Below are 13,031 nucleotides of genomic sequence, written 5' to 3'. Positions count from 1 at the left end.
TGACCGGCGGTCTGGGAAGTGAGCGCGCCATGGATGCGTGGGGGCGGGCAGGGCGGGCGTTATTTATTCATTTTTAGAGAGGAGCAAGGGCGGGAGAGGGAGGGAAACATCGCTTTGTCACCTCTTGCACGTGCTCCAACCAGGGGCCTGGCCCGCAGCCCAGGCCTGAGCGCCGACTCGGGGTCCAGCCTCGACCCTTCCGTTCGCCGCAGGACGACGCCCGGCCTGCTGAGCCACACCAGCTGGGACTCCACTTTCTTCTTAATTCAGAAATTACTCTATTACAGAACATAGACAATAAGGAGCAGTCGTCTAAAAATGTGGGTATGTCGTCCTTAGAATTTTGAAGCTTTCAGTGTTTTCAGAGGTTTTATAAAGAGCCACCCTGGCTGTTGGGGAACAGTCTGCTGCTCTGAGCTGGGTGCAGGCCGCCCTGTGTCGGCCCCCGGACGCGCGTGGGACAGAAAGGCCTCCTGTCGCCTTGCTCCTCCCTTGTGCCTTTCGACCTGCCTCCTCAGCGGTTGCTGAGACCGGGACATTCCCCGCCTGCTGATGGAGGGGAGGTCCCAGGCCCACCCCCGCCCCTGGGTTTCGCGCCGTGCTCCTGCTGGTCGTGAGCAGGTCCTGCGAGCCAGGCATCAGGCAGGGGGCTCACACAGGCGCCCGACCTGACCCTCCTGTGACGTGAGCAGTGTTTTGTCACCCACATCGCAGGGGTGGGAAGTGAGGCCCAGACTGGCGAGGTCGTCTGTCTGAGGTCGGGGACACCTGGGAGGGGCCTGGGCTCTGGACTCACTGCTGAGCCTCGGTGCCACCAGCCCCAGGTGCCCGGGCCTTCTCCACAGGCATGCGGAAGCCACAGGCTGGAAAGAGCGAGTGACCGGGACACGTCCGCATGCTGGCACTGGCGCGCCTCGAGCACCTGGCAGCGGGGTGCTGCTCCTGTCCGGCTCCGTCCTTGGAGGGCTGGTGTGGCGCCCGGTCCCCGCGATCGCTGTGTTTTTAGGGACGGGAGGCTGTGCCACATGGTTGGCACTGACCTGCCCTGGGTCAAGGGGCTGTGGCCTGTGCTGCGCCCCCACACTGCGTGCGATGGAGATGCGTGCAAGGGTCTGCAGGCACACGAGGGTTGGTGGGCCAGCTTTTCAGAGGAGGACCTGGAAAGCTCGCCGTGTTGGCGGGAGGGCTGTGTGTGGAATTCTGGGATGAAATAAGGAAGCGGTGCCCTGGAACACATCTAGGTTCTCGGGGCACATGCGTGAAGCAGGTATGGAGTGGCCGTGCACACGGCCGCCTGGATGCCGCAGAACAGCCGCGGCGTGGGGGCTGCGGTTCATGTGTCCCCTCTCCTCTTGGGATAGAAAAGGAAGTTTTAAAACCTTTACAAAACATCTGAATATTAAGAGAATTGTGCTGTACGTTACTAGGTACTACAGAAGTTGAAGAAAATCAAACTGGGAATGGTTTAAAGCTTGGCTGGGAAGCCGCGCCTTGGAGAAAGCCCCTGCCCGCCAGCCTGCTCACGGCTGCAGGCCCAGAGGACCAGTGCTCAGGGCGCCCTTTCGGAGTGGGCGGCTGCCCTGGTCTGGCTGCAGACGGAAGCTGGGTGCACGGTGGACGGCGGGCAGGGGAACCCAGACCAGCAGCTCACTCCCGGTGTGACTCTTGAGACAACCTCTCTCGTCCCCTTCTACTGCCGCCCCTGGCAGCCAGTCCCTGCGGGGACAGGATGGCCCATGAGGGGCTGCAGAGTGACCCTCCCCACCTGGGTCGTGGGCAGGAGGGTGGGATGTGCAGCTTCTGAGGAGGAAGCCCCTTTCCCGGCCCCACCAGGGCTGGGTCCCTCGAAGTCCACTGCCCCGCCCAGTGCCACCTGTCACTGCTGATGACAGCTGAAACCATCGAGCATCCGGGTGCTTCCCCGCCAGTGGAACAGCCCTTTGGTTCTGGGCCTGCTCAGCCCCCAGCAGCAGACGAGGTCAGGCAGCCACTCTGTGGAGCTGCCCTGGTGAGGCGCTGGGGAGGGCGGGCAGTTTTGGGGTGACAGACATAAATTGTGCACAGCCTGCAATTTATTGTCACCCCCGCTGGTCCTGGCAAGGGGGTCCCGGCGTCTCTGGATGCATCTCCGGGGTTGGAGACCTGGGCTGGAGGAGGAAGTGGGGGTGCTCTAACATTGCGTGTCTTCTCCGTGGTCCATGGGCCTGAGAGCTGTCTTCGCACCCCCTCCACCTGCACGGGTCCCCAGGACCTGGCCCGGGGCTGAGCCCGAGGGCGTCTGTGCCCTGTGGCGGGAGTTGGGCGGCAGCTCCAGCGTGGCAGGCGCTGCCACGGGGAGGCGATGACAACAAGGCTGCCTCCCCGAGCAGCGATCTGGCCCATGGGTGGGCGTGTTGGGCTAGGCAGCTGCGTTGGGGGGGTGGGCAGCACGAGGCACCAGCCACACGGGCAAAACACTCGGTCCCCTCAGGGGTTTCCTGCACTTGGCTTCCGGGCCGAATGCACAGCTTTCTCCCTCAGTTCTCCCGTTAGTGGTGCAGCCAGGAAGACAGAGAAATATTTGGAGACGAGGCCCACCTAGGGCGCTGGGTGTCGGACGGCAGGGTTAGGGCAGCAGCGAGGAGGGCGCGCAGGGTGGCGGGGCCTGTGAAAGGGCCGGATGAGCAGCACGGGCTGAACGGAAGTGCACACAGACTCGAATTTCAGACCCTCGACGAGCCTTGAACGTCTTGGCGTCCTGTGTGTGAAAGTTAGAACGTGGTGATGAGAAGAGGTGGGGGCCGGGTCTTTTAGGATGAACAGGGTCGGTGACACCCGCCCACCCGCCCCAGTGGCTCGGTCGTGTGGCACCCACACGCCGTCCACCCAGGAGTCCCAGTGCATCCAGCTGCATCGGACTGGATCCCACCTCGGACCTCATCTCAGCTCTGTGGCAAGCAAGACGCCTGGTCCTCAGCCAGACCTCAGGAGCAGCCTCCGAGGCTCTTGCCGCCCCCACTCTCTCGCCGCCCCCATGCTGTGGTTTGCATTCTCCACCACGGTGGACACGAGCCTCGCCAGCACAGGTCAGAGCACCAGCCTCCCCACATCTTCAGGACGTGTGGCGTGGCCCATCTTGTGTGCTGGGTGCCAGGTCGCTGCGGGGACGCTGCGCTCATGGGGCAGGCAGAGGGCCCTCTTTCTGTGAGAAGGACTAGAGGCGCCTGGGGTCCGGTGTGGCGGGCAGCGTGGGCAGGGCCTGTGGGCCCGGGCGACACGGGGGTGCTCTCTAGCCACACAGCCGCTCTGTCCGGATGGCGGAGCCCGACGGCCGCTGCTGGTTTTCTCTCTCACTCTAGAGACGCGTTTCTCTTGAGCCTCTGCCTAACCTGCACCTGGTCTCCAGGCCCCTACCACTGCACCACGGCCCCTTTGAGCCCCTCAGCAGTGGGGGGAGTGCTCCGGGGGCGGGGGGACGGCTCTGCTCTCAGGGGTGTCTGTGGCAGACTCGCAGTGTCAGGAGTGGCTGTTGCCTCATCAGTGTCCTGGCCTGGGGGCACCGGTCTGTGTCTTGGCGGATGTGTGGCAGCATCGCTGACATGCGGGGGCAGGCGGGTGGGAGGAGCTTCTGCCGTGGCCTGCTCTTCAGAGTGCGCTCTCATGTTCCCCCAGCATCCGTCTCCCCGGCCACCGAGCAGACAGCGCTGGGCCCGAGGGCTGGCAAAGCTCACGTGCGTGGAAGCCGGGCTGCCTACCGTGGTGGGGGAGGGTCCCTGTGTCCCCCGGGGCTGCTGTGGGTCAGAGATCAGGACCTCTCCAGAGACGCAGCGGCTGGGGCTGGCAGGGGGCCGCCGTGGGTGCTCCAGGGGCTCCCTGTGTTGGTCGGCCTGCCTGGCCCCAGGGCCTTGCCGACTTTGTCCTGGGAGCCTGTGCTGAGAGGGGTGCCGAGTGGGTGCGGCCCCCATGGACTTGGGGTGCCTTCTGTCGTCGGTCACTTCTCACACGGACTCAGGAGCCTGCAGGGTCGGCACTGAGGTTCCTGCTTCCTCCTCTGCCTCCGTACTCCCCGTGGCTCCGGAGGGACTCACCTGACCCTGTGGTCTCCGTGGGGCGGATGGGTGTCCTCTGGGGGCAGGGACCTTTCTCCAGATTTGTGTCCCTCTCTCACTCGTGGCTGAGCTGGGCGGGGTCGACTTTGGGAACAGCTGAGGGAGGGGGAGAGGCAGGCGGGAGGAGCAGGAGGACTGTCCCCGGCCCTAGCACCGGCTTGGAGACTTGCCGAGAAGCTGCCTCCAGGAAGTGCCCCTCAGACCAGAGAACAGAGCGAGGCTTGTCTGAGTGCCAGAGCCCTGCTGGCCGTCTGCCAGCTGTGCCCACCCTCCAGGCTGTGGGCTCTGCTCCTTCCCCAGTGTCCCGCCCTGTGTTGTCCCACTCTGAGCACTTCGTGCTGGGGACGGGACAGACCCTCTGTGCCCTCGGGGCGCTCCCAGCGGCACTCCTCCTTGCGGCTTGTGGCCGGAGCTGCTCTGTGTTCCTTTTGGTTTTGTGGATCGTATCTCAAATAGGTGTGGGCGAGGAGGCCTTTGCACAGAACATTGCCAAGTGACCGGCTGCAATCGCCCTTCTGCGCGGTGCTGACCGTGGCTGCCTCTTCACTGCGCTCGGCCTCCTGGCTTGCCTGGGCCTGGGACACTGGGCCCTGTCTGCCCTAACAGCCTTCGGGTAAGACAGGAACCCCGGCCGGGCATGACAGAAGCAGGGCAGGTGGCCTGGGGGTCGCCGCAGAGCCACACCAGCCCGAGGTGCCCAGGGCGTGGGTGCTAGGCACCCCCCCCCCCCACCCCGCAGTGAAACCTGCTGGCTGCTCATCGCGGCTCAGGTGCCCTGGGCTCGTCCGGGGAGAAGGTGGGCCTGCACGCTGGCTGGCGGGGGGCCGGTTAGGTGGAGACCCTGCAGGTGCTGGAGCAGACGAGGGTGCCGCGCAGGAAGTGGAGCCCGGCGCCAGTTTCCAGTGCTCTGGAAAAACTTGCATCATGGGAAGTCTCGAGCACGTGCGAGCGAAGGGAGACTGACCGGTGTGGGGCCCGTATTCTGCTGTTGGCACGTGGAGCAGACCCTCTGCCCGGGGCCCTGGGGCTGGCCTGGGCGCTGCGAGTACTGATGCAGGGGACACACCACGTGTGTCTCTGTGAGCCGGCACCTCCAGGCTGCTCGGCCGGGCACCCGGGGAGGGGGGGGCACACTGGGTCGTGTGCCGCCGTTCTGTGCAGAAGACTCGGAGTCCTGGCACTGTGGTGTCCTGATGCTGCGGCACACGGCAGCCCGGTGACGGGCGCAGAACTGTTCTGGCAACGCACACACGGAACTGCACCTTCAGGTTGCAAACGGAGCAGCCGTGTGCTATCCGGGGACATCTGTCCTGTGCAGAGGGTCTTCCCCTGGAGACGCCTGCCTTCCCCTGCTCCGACTTTTCTCCCTGGAGCCCCCGGGCTGGGGCAGGCCTGTCCCTCTGCTGCTCGCTCCCTGGCTGGAAGCCTCTCTGCCCGGTTGGCCTGCAGTGTCCCTCCCGGTACCTTTGTCCTCGGTTCAAAAGTCTCGTCAAACTGAAGTTCAACATGGCGGGGGGACCCTGAGCGTTACGCCATTTCCATGTCCTCGGCCCCTCCTCCACGTCTGCTTCTTAGAGAATTTCAGTCCCAGGCGCCACAGGCATTGCACACGCGTGCTGCGCTGGGTCCTGACTGGTGCAGCCTCATTGTCCCGCTGCACCCAGTGGGCACTTCCCAGAGGTCCCCTCAGACCCAAGCTACGTTCAGCTCTCACTGGCAGCCTTGAAAAAGTCTCCTTTCAGTTGTTTAGTCGGGGTGTGGGCTTGGACTGACACGTCTGAGGTCATGAACTTGTAGCAGATTGTCCTCTGCGTGCACCCCCTGGCCCCCCAGTTCCGGAGCCAGCATTTGGGGGTCTTCTCGTTCCACGCGCTGCTGGGTGAGGGGTCTGAGGGGAGGGGCCGCTCCGCAAAGGAGGTGGGAGGCTGCACAGCCAGCTATCTCAGGCTCGGGCTGCTTCCCCGTCCCCCGTGGCAGGTGTGGGAGGACCCGCCCTGGGCCCACTGCTCTGCGGTCCGGTCCCTGTGCTCGCGGAGACTGTGCTGCTGTTTGCAGGCGGTGTCACGTGGTGGCCCCCTCGTCGTCTCCTTGGATCTGGGTCAGACCTCATCCCACGAGGGTGTGACAGGGTCAGGGCTGGGCTGGGGTCGCAGACAGCTGGGACGGCAGCCAGGCTGGGCCCACGTCCTGGGCGCGGGCGACATCCCTCTCCTGGGCCCAGGTGTGTGGACTCTGTCACGCTCTCGTCGGACGGCAGTGTTTCCCGGGCTGTCAGCTAGTTCATGCGCACAGTGAGTGTCTTCCTGCCAACCTGGCACCACGCACCGCAGGCCCAGACACATTGGGGGTGAGCCAGGCTCAGCCAGGCGACACGGTGGCTTAAAACCTGCGGCTGCTCGGAGGGTCGCAACACCTGCCCGAGTTTGAGCAGGCACAGGGTGTGGTGGTAGGGGTCACTGATTCGCGCAGCTCCTGAGTGTTCGTGTCCACCCTCAGGACCTGGGGCCGGCAGGCAGCTCGGTCCCTAGCCCGGACGGAGTGGCCTGCGTGGCTGCCTCTGCTGTGAGACCGTGAAACCCAGGCCCCGGCTGGCATCTGGCGCCCTCGGTGCTCCCGGTTCTGGAGTCCCACACAGATGGAGGCTGAGGGTGGACACTGAGGAGGCAGCCAGGGGCATGTCCTGGCTGGTGGCGCCCAGGAGGACGGCCTGCTCCTCCTCCGAGCCCCGGCCCCGCCCTGCCCATCAGGGGCTGCAGTGTCACGGGGTCCCCGCAGGCCCTGGATGTTTCTGACAGTGTCGGCAGTGGGTCAGAGGTCAGCATGTGTGTGTTTTCCCGGACTCGTCAGTTTCGGAAATGAATTGTTTCATTTGTAGACGGAGTCCATTTCATGTCACTTGCTTTCAGGAGGAAGGCATGAGACGGTTTCCCGAACCCAAACCCTGTTGCTGTCTTGGGGGCGCTGTTTGCATGGCAGGGGAGGCACTCAGACTTTGGGGTGCAGGGCCACGTCCAGGCCTGCAGGGGAAGAGCCCTTGGGGCCTGCAGCCTGTTGCCTCACTCGGAACCTCCCGATCACGGACTGCCCTCTCGTAACTGTGCTGGTCCCTCCGAGTGGCCAGCGTTGGGAGGGGCTGCTGCTTGGGGAAGAGACCGCACATTCTGGTGTCTGGTTCACCAAGTGGCCGTCCCACAGGTGCGCAGTCGGAGCTGCCCCGCCCCGCCGGCATGTGCAGCGGGGTGGCTCCCTCGGGCCGTGGTGGGTGCGGGCACCTGGGCCCTCGCAAGCCTTCCCCCCTCCCTCAGATGGTCAAGGGCTGTTCGGCCTTCCTGGGTCACGGTGTTCATCTCGGGCCATGACACCTCCACAGGCAGCGTGTCTGTGCCACGGGAAACGTGAAGGCCGCACAGAGTGCACCTGTCTTGGTTAAAAGACAGGTTTTGTTAGCGTCGGTAGACCTGGAGTTACTGGTTTTTGTCTTGATTGAGAGACGGCCACTCCAGGCAGCTTGCGCATGCTCCCCAGGGTTGGGGGTGAAGGTGCCTCCCGCCGGCGTGGACGCTGCCGAGCCCCCCACTGCGGGTGTTGGACACACCTGTCGGAAGCTGACACCAAAGAGCGTGATTCCTGGAAGCCCTGCCAGAGCTCACTCTCTGCTCTGTCGGAGACAACGTGGGGAGTCTGGGCCCCAGCTGCCCCCTGCAGATGTGTGGGGTGGCCGGGACGCGCAGCACTCCCGAGCACGGTCCGGAAGGCCGGCTGGTGCCGAGCATTGCTGGTCGGTGTTTCTGGAGCAGGTGTGTGTCTCTGGCCGGCCCCCGCAGATGCCGGCCGAGTGTCAGGGCGGGGCCCGGGCAAGCAGCTCATCGCGTCTGTCTGTCTGTCCGTGTGACCTTTATGCTCATGGCTGGTGCAGGAGAGCTGGCTTCCGACGGGTGCAGCAGGTGCGGCGGGGTGGTTGCCGACCGAAGGGGACCGGGCAGCTGAGCCAGAAGTTTGGCCAGTAGTTGGCACTGGCCAGTTTGAGGACTTCCCTGGCGGACTGTTCTGTCTGCTCTGCTGAGGGCTGCTCGTTTTCCAATTCAGCTGATGAAGTGGTCTGTGTTGACTGTGAGTCCGGCTTCTGTAAAGCAGGAAGGAATGGGTTCCCAGTGTTCACAAGGGCTCGCTCCCTGCAGTCTCGGGGTGTGCAGTGTCCTTGCTGAAATCGGAGCGTTTCTAACGCCAGACCCCACACTCTCTCTGTCCCGCAGATGGACTCTCCGGACGAGACCAGCCCGTGGAGCTGCTGAGCCCTGCCCGTGCGAACCACGTGCCCAGCACCGGTGAGTTGGCACGCCCAGCCTGGGCCGGCTCGCCCGAAGGCTGTTTTGAGGCTTCAATTCATTGGAGGGGCCTGGCTAGAAAGCTCAGCATCTGGGTGACCTTTTCCTGGGGCAAGAGGCCACATTGGTCCTGGGACGGACACAGGCATGGGGCAGATGCCACTCGGGCAGCAGAGGGATGGCGACCCTCTCTGTGGGAGTGCTGCGGGCTGCATGTCAAGCCTGAGTGGGGCTGGGAGTTCTGGGCCGGGGTGGCCACAGCACTGTGGCCAGTGGCACTTGTCCAGGACACCAGGATTCTCAGTGATGAGCCGAGCCCACACTGCTGCTTCCTGAGCCCCTCTTGATTTTTCAACAAAAAAGCATCAACTGTGGTTATGAACCTGTGACTCCACATGGGGTGTTTCTAAATATTTTGCTTTAAGCAGTTTTCCCAAACTACACAGCCATGGAAACTTTCGACTTTCCTTTTTCTGTAAAGTGTCCCTCCCCACTTGGTGTCTTCTAGGGCTGCAGCTCTCAGTGGCCTGTCTGTCCTTCACAGGCCACTCGGTTTCCCTGGGAAGGAACCGGCCTCCCGCAGGCCGGGCTGGGCAGAGCTGCTGCCCCCGGACCGTGCTTGTGCTCAGCTGCGCCGGGGCCTCTGTCTCCGTGGTTTTTGCTCTGTGGTGCCTTGGGGACCCCGGCTTCCTGTGTCCGCTCTGCCTGCTGCCTTGCTGGGCAGGGAGGTCTGCCAGCCCCGATCAGACCAGCCCATCCACGGCGAAGCTTGAAGCAGGGCTTCCCTTCGGTGCGGTGCACGGCGGTTCTCGGAGGGCTGCCAGGGCTGCTGCTGGCCTTCCCCCAGACGCAGGGCGGGCCCTTTCTCCGCTGTGCCCCAAGAAGGGCACAGGCAGGCTGATGCTGAGGTGCTGGTCTCGCACCTCTTCTTCCTCCCGGCTGGTGTCGGGGTGAGAGTGTGCGGGCGGCCTCTCAGATGGTTGGTGAATGGCCGGCTTTCACAGTGCTGGTTCCCACTCTGCCCCCTCTTTAAACACAGACTCTCGTGCACCTGCGTGTTTGCGACAATTTCCTGGTGCCTGCCCAGGTGTGGGGCGGAGTGGGAAGAGTTTTCAGGCAGCTCCACAGAGCGTGAGAAGGTGGTAAACATGGGTCATGTCCAGGGGAGCCAGCAGAGGTGGGCTTCTTACGGGCCTTCTGCTCTGGGGGCGGCCGTGCTGGCCGAGACCGGACATGGGGCCGACTGCAGCCCTTGCAGAGACAGGCCTCGGACTTGCGTCTGGGCGGGGTCGATCTGATTCTTCGCTTTTGCCCTTAACTTCTTTGGTGTGATCACCCTGGTTCCTATTAGAGCTTTTCCCTCGTGTTGGGGTTTTTAAGTGTAAAGAGTTGTAACGTGAGAGAAACCTGCAACCACGTGTCTGACACCAAGCTGTGGCAGGTGTGCGGTCTCTGCGGCTTCGGGGCCGTGCCTCACTCCCGGGGCTCTGGGCTCTGGCAGAGAGAAGGGTGCACCGGGCTGCAGGCGCGTGTGCTTGCATCCCGGGGGGGCGGGGGCCTGGCCGGGCGGGTACCCGTGGAAGCTCAGTGCTCAGCTCCGAGCGAGGTGAGGGAGGTGCGTCTGGGGTCTCCCACCGCCCGTGCCACATGCCAGGATTATGGGGACTTGGGAGAACAGCTGAGTCGCTTCCAAGTCATTGTGACTTTGCGAAGTAAAGGACTTTTCTCCTAATTACAAAAGTAACCGTTTATTACCGAAAAGACACACTGTGTGGAAGGCCTGCGCTGGTGCCTTCCTGGGAAGGGGCGCTGGCTGGTGGTGGTGCTCACAGCCTGGACTCTGCGGGGCCCGGGAGAAGTGGGCTTTCCGGGCCAGCCCCTGCTGACCGCAGTGACAGTGCCCACAGGAAGTCCTCACTGCGCCAGCCCACCACGGCAGGCGTGCCGGGGGGCGGGGGCAGGGGTCCCTTCTGGGCACGTCCCCGTCCCAGGGCCACCAGGCGTGTGAAGCAGGGGTTCGTCCCATCGCTCCCCAGACGGCTTCTGGGGAGAAGACGGCCTCAGGGAGCGGCTTGGCCTTCTGTACCAGAAGGGCCTTACGGGGCGGCTGGTTTTCGGGTGGGCTGTACCGAAGACAGCGCCACCTGCGGGGCCCTCAGGTGCACCGCGCTGGCGCCCTTGCCGCAGCCCGTGCGGTGTTGACACATGTTCCTGTCCGGGCTGGGAGGCCTTCTTCCCAAGGCTGTGTGATGAGGTGCAGTTTTTAAGACAATGTTCTGGAGTCTTAAACTACAGAACCTGTAGAGAACTTATCCAAACTAATTTAAAAAAAAACGAGGTTTGGCTTTAGCCACAGATTGCCAGATCTTACAGGGCATTTGGCCCCCCTCTGTCAAGGCCGTCACTGAGTTTCTGGGTCCCCCATGGGTTTCGGGGCAGGGGCTCGTGGAGGTCAGCCAGCTCCGCAAGCTGCTGTGGCCCTCCAGCGACGTGTGACCTCAGGGAAAGCCTCGGACCCTTCCCTCGCAGGCCCTGGGGGCAGGACCTTCGCTTCGATGCCCCGCTCGATGCCCCTCTGGGGTCTGCAGTGCAGAGCTGCCTTCCTGGGTGGGGCGCAGGAGAGGATCGAGGGCCACCAGCCTGGCTCTCGAGGGCGACTCCTGCTGGCAGGCCGGGCGGGTGGCAGGAGGGAGTCCTCGCTGCTTCTCCGTCCCACTGCCAGGCTGGCCGCCCCGTGCTGTCGCCTCTGGGGGCTGCCTGCGCCCAAGGGCGCTCCCCGAGGTCTGTAGACCAGTGGGCGTGTTCGGCAGGGCGGCCGGCGGGCTGCCGTGCTCTCCCGCCTGCCCGTCTGTCGTGCACCTTGGACAAGAACGGAACACAGAACCCAGAGGCGTCAGAGGAAGGTCCGGCCAGTGGGGACTGGAAGAAAGTTGCGGTTTGCTTCGCTCGGCGAATGTCCAGAGGGTCCCCTTCCCTCCACCACGACCGCTGTGGGGCCCGGCCTTTGTGTCGCGGGGCTCGCAGCTGCAGAGCCACAGTGTCATCAGTGCAGCGTCGGGGGGGCACTGGGGAGGCCGCACACCTGCCTGGCGCCTCCGTGCGTTGTTGGGAGACCCCGCAGTCCCTGTGGGGAGCAGGCGCCCTTGCGGCCAGGAGTGGCTGCCGGCCCGGTCGCCGCCCAGGGCTTGCTGGGGGGCCCTCAGGTCGGAGTCGGGGTCTGCGGTGGTGTTCCCTGTCCAGGTCTGTGCGTGTCCAGCGCCCTGGGCCCAGCCCTCCCCGGTCGGGACCCCTGTGGGCGGCCGTGTCCTGGCGCGCCGCGGTGCACAGACCCGCAGCACAGACTCGGACTCGCCTGCCGCCTCCCCCCTTGCTCTCTTGGGGAGCACTCCGTGCCTGCTGCTGTACCCGCCCACCCCCAACTCCGGCTGTGAGTAAAACATCAGGGCCGGGCCTGACTGGGCTGCAGCGGGGCCAACCTGCCTCCAGGGGGCCACTTGCCTTGGAGCAGGTGGCCGGTCCTCTGAGCCTGGGCCGGCTCTCTGGTGTCAGGTCACTGCTCAGCCTGGCAGAGGCATCAGGGACGGGGAAGTGCAGCAGGTGTCCCCTCCTGTGTTTCTAGTACGTTCGGTCTGCTAATGCCAGCTGCTGGCTCTGCTGCTTCCCCCAGCGTGAGGGTCCCCCCACGCCCACAGCCCAGAAGCCTTTGTGGTGACCCCCAGAACGTACTGTTTAAAATGAAGCTGGGTGGGGACGGGTGTGTTGGCTGGATGCCCGCCAGCTCTTACCGGCTGCCGCCTGCCCTCACCTGAGGGGTGGTGACCGGCACAGCGGTGAAGTGAGTGAATGCCACCTGCTCTCTGGCGACAGTGCGGCCTGTCACTCGGCTTGTGGCCCTGAGGTCACCAGTGTGTGACTGCTGTGACTGGGCCTTGGGAAGCTTCCCTGGGGTCACCGAGGCCAGTCCCCTGGTGTCCCCATGGGGACAGAGCCTCTGTCTCCTGGGCTGGGGGGCCTTCCGGACACCGCCGTCCCCACCACGAGCCGTCGCCCGTCTGACGAGGCGGGTGCTCGTTTCTCACCCACCTGCTCGGACTTCGAGGACTCGGTTCTTTGGGTGTTTGTCTGCCTTCCTGTTTGTTTTTAACAGTCCATGTCCTGTTTGGGGGGGTGAGTTGTGGGGTACGTGGAGGTGTTCAGGCTGCCTGGCCTCTGCCTCCTGGGCCCCCACAGGGCCAAGCCCCTCCTCCCAGTGACGGGGTGGCGCCGGCCCTGGGTGTGCTGTCTGTGCCCAGTGGGGGGGGGGGACGAGGGCCGTCCCCCTCTGGGTGGGCCTCTGCTGGTGCAGGTCGTTTGTGTTCAGCACAGGCTGTTTCGCTGTTAAACTTTGTGTTGCTACCGCTGCCATGCTACAGGCACTCACGACCGCGTGGCCCGGACAAGTGGCAGGAGCTCCAGGAAGCAGACGAGTACTAGAGATGGCACAGTGGGGGTGTCGGTGGCTGGGTGACAACTGTCTCCCCGTGCTCGGCTCTGTCTGAGCCTGGCTGCACGGTCACAGGAGCCCAGGGGTGGGGTTGCAGCTGGTCGTCTCTCCCTCTTACAGGACAGGTGTGGCCAC

General features: G+C 64.4%; 1 protein-coding gene across 6 annotated transcripts in view; it reads left to right on the top strand.

Annotated features, from left to right (window-relative positions):
• The window catches only part of HDAC4 (histone deacetylase 4), a 151,524-nt gene that overhangs the window by 56,794 nt on the left and 81,699 nt on the right, over positions 1 to 13,031 (top strand). For 5 of the 6 annotated variants that reach the window (XM_037161516.2, XM_037161518.2, XM_037161515.2 and 2 more), the window contains exon 2: positions 8,342 to 8,413. The exons of the other annotated variant lie outside the window; for it this stretch is intronic. In XM_037161516.2, the coding sequence (XP_037017411.2) occupies positions 8,342 to 8,413 (72 nt within the window). The remainder of the gene's footprint in view (positions 1 to 8,341; positions 8,414 to 13,031) is intronic. 6 annotated transcript variants of the gene reach the window in all.

The sequence above is a fragment of the Artibeus jamaicensis genome, unplaced genomic scaffold (genome assembly GCF_021234435.1).
Source record: "Artibeus jamaicensis isolate MK-2021 breed Jamaican fruit bat unplaced genomic scaffold, CSHL_Jam_final contig_944, whole genome shotgun sequence".
In the NCBI taxonomy this organism is placed as follows: domain Eukaryota; kingdom Metazoa; phylum Chordata; class Mammalia; order Chiroptera; family Phyllostomidae; genus Artibeus; species Artibeus jamaicensis.
The sequence above is the reverse complement of the archived record's forward strand: the minus strand, read 5'-3'. Positions and strand labels throughout refer to the sequence as shown.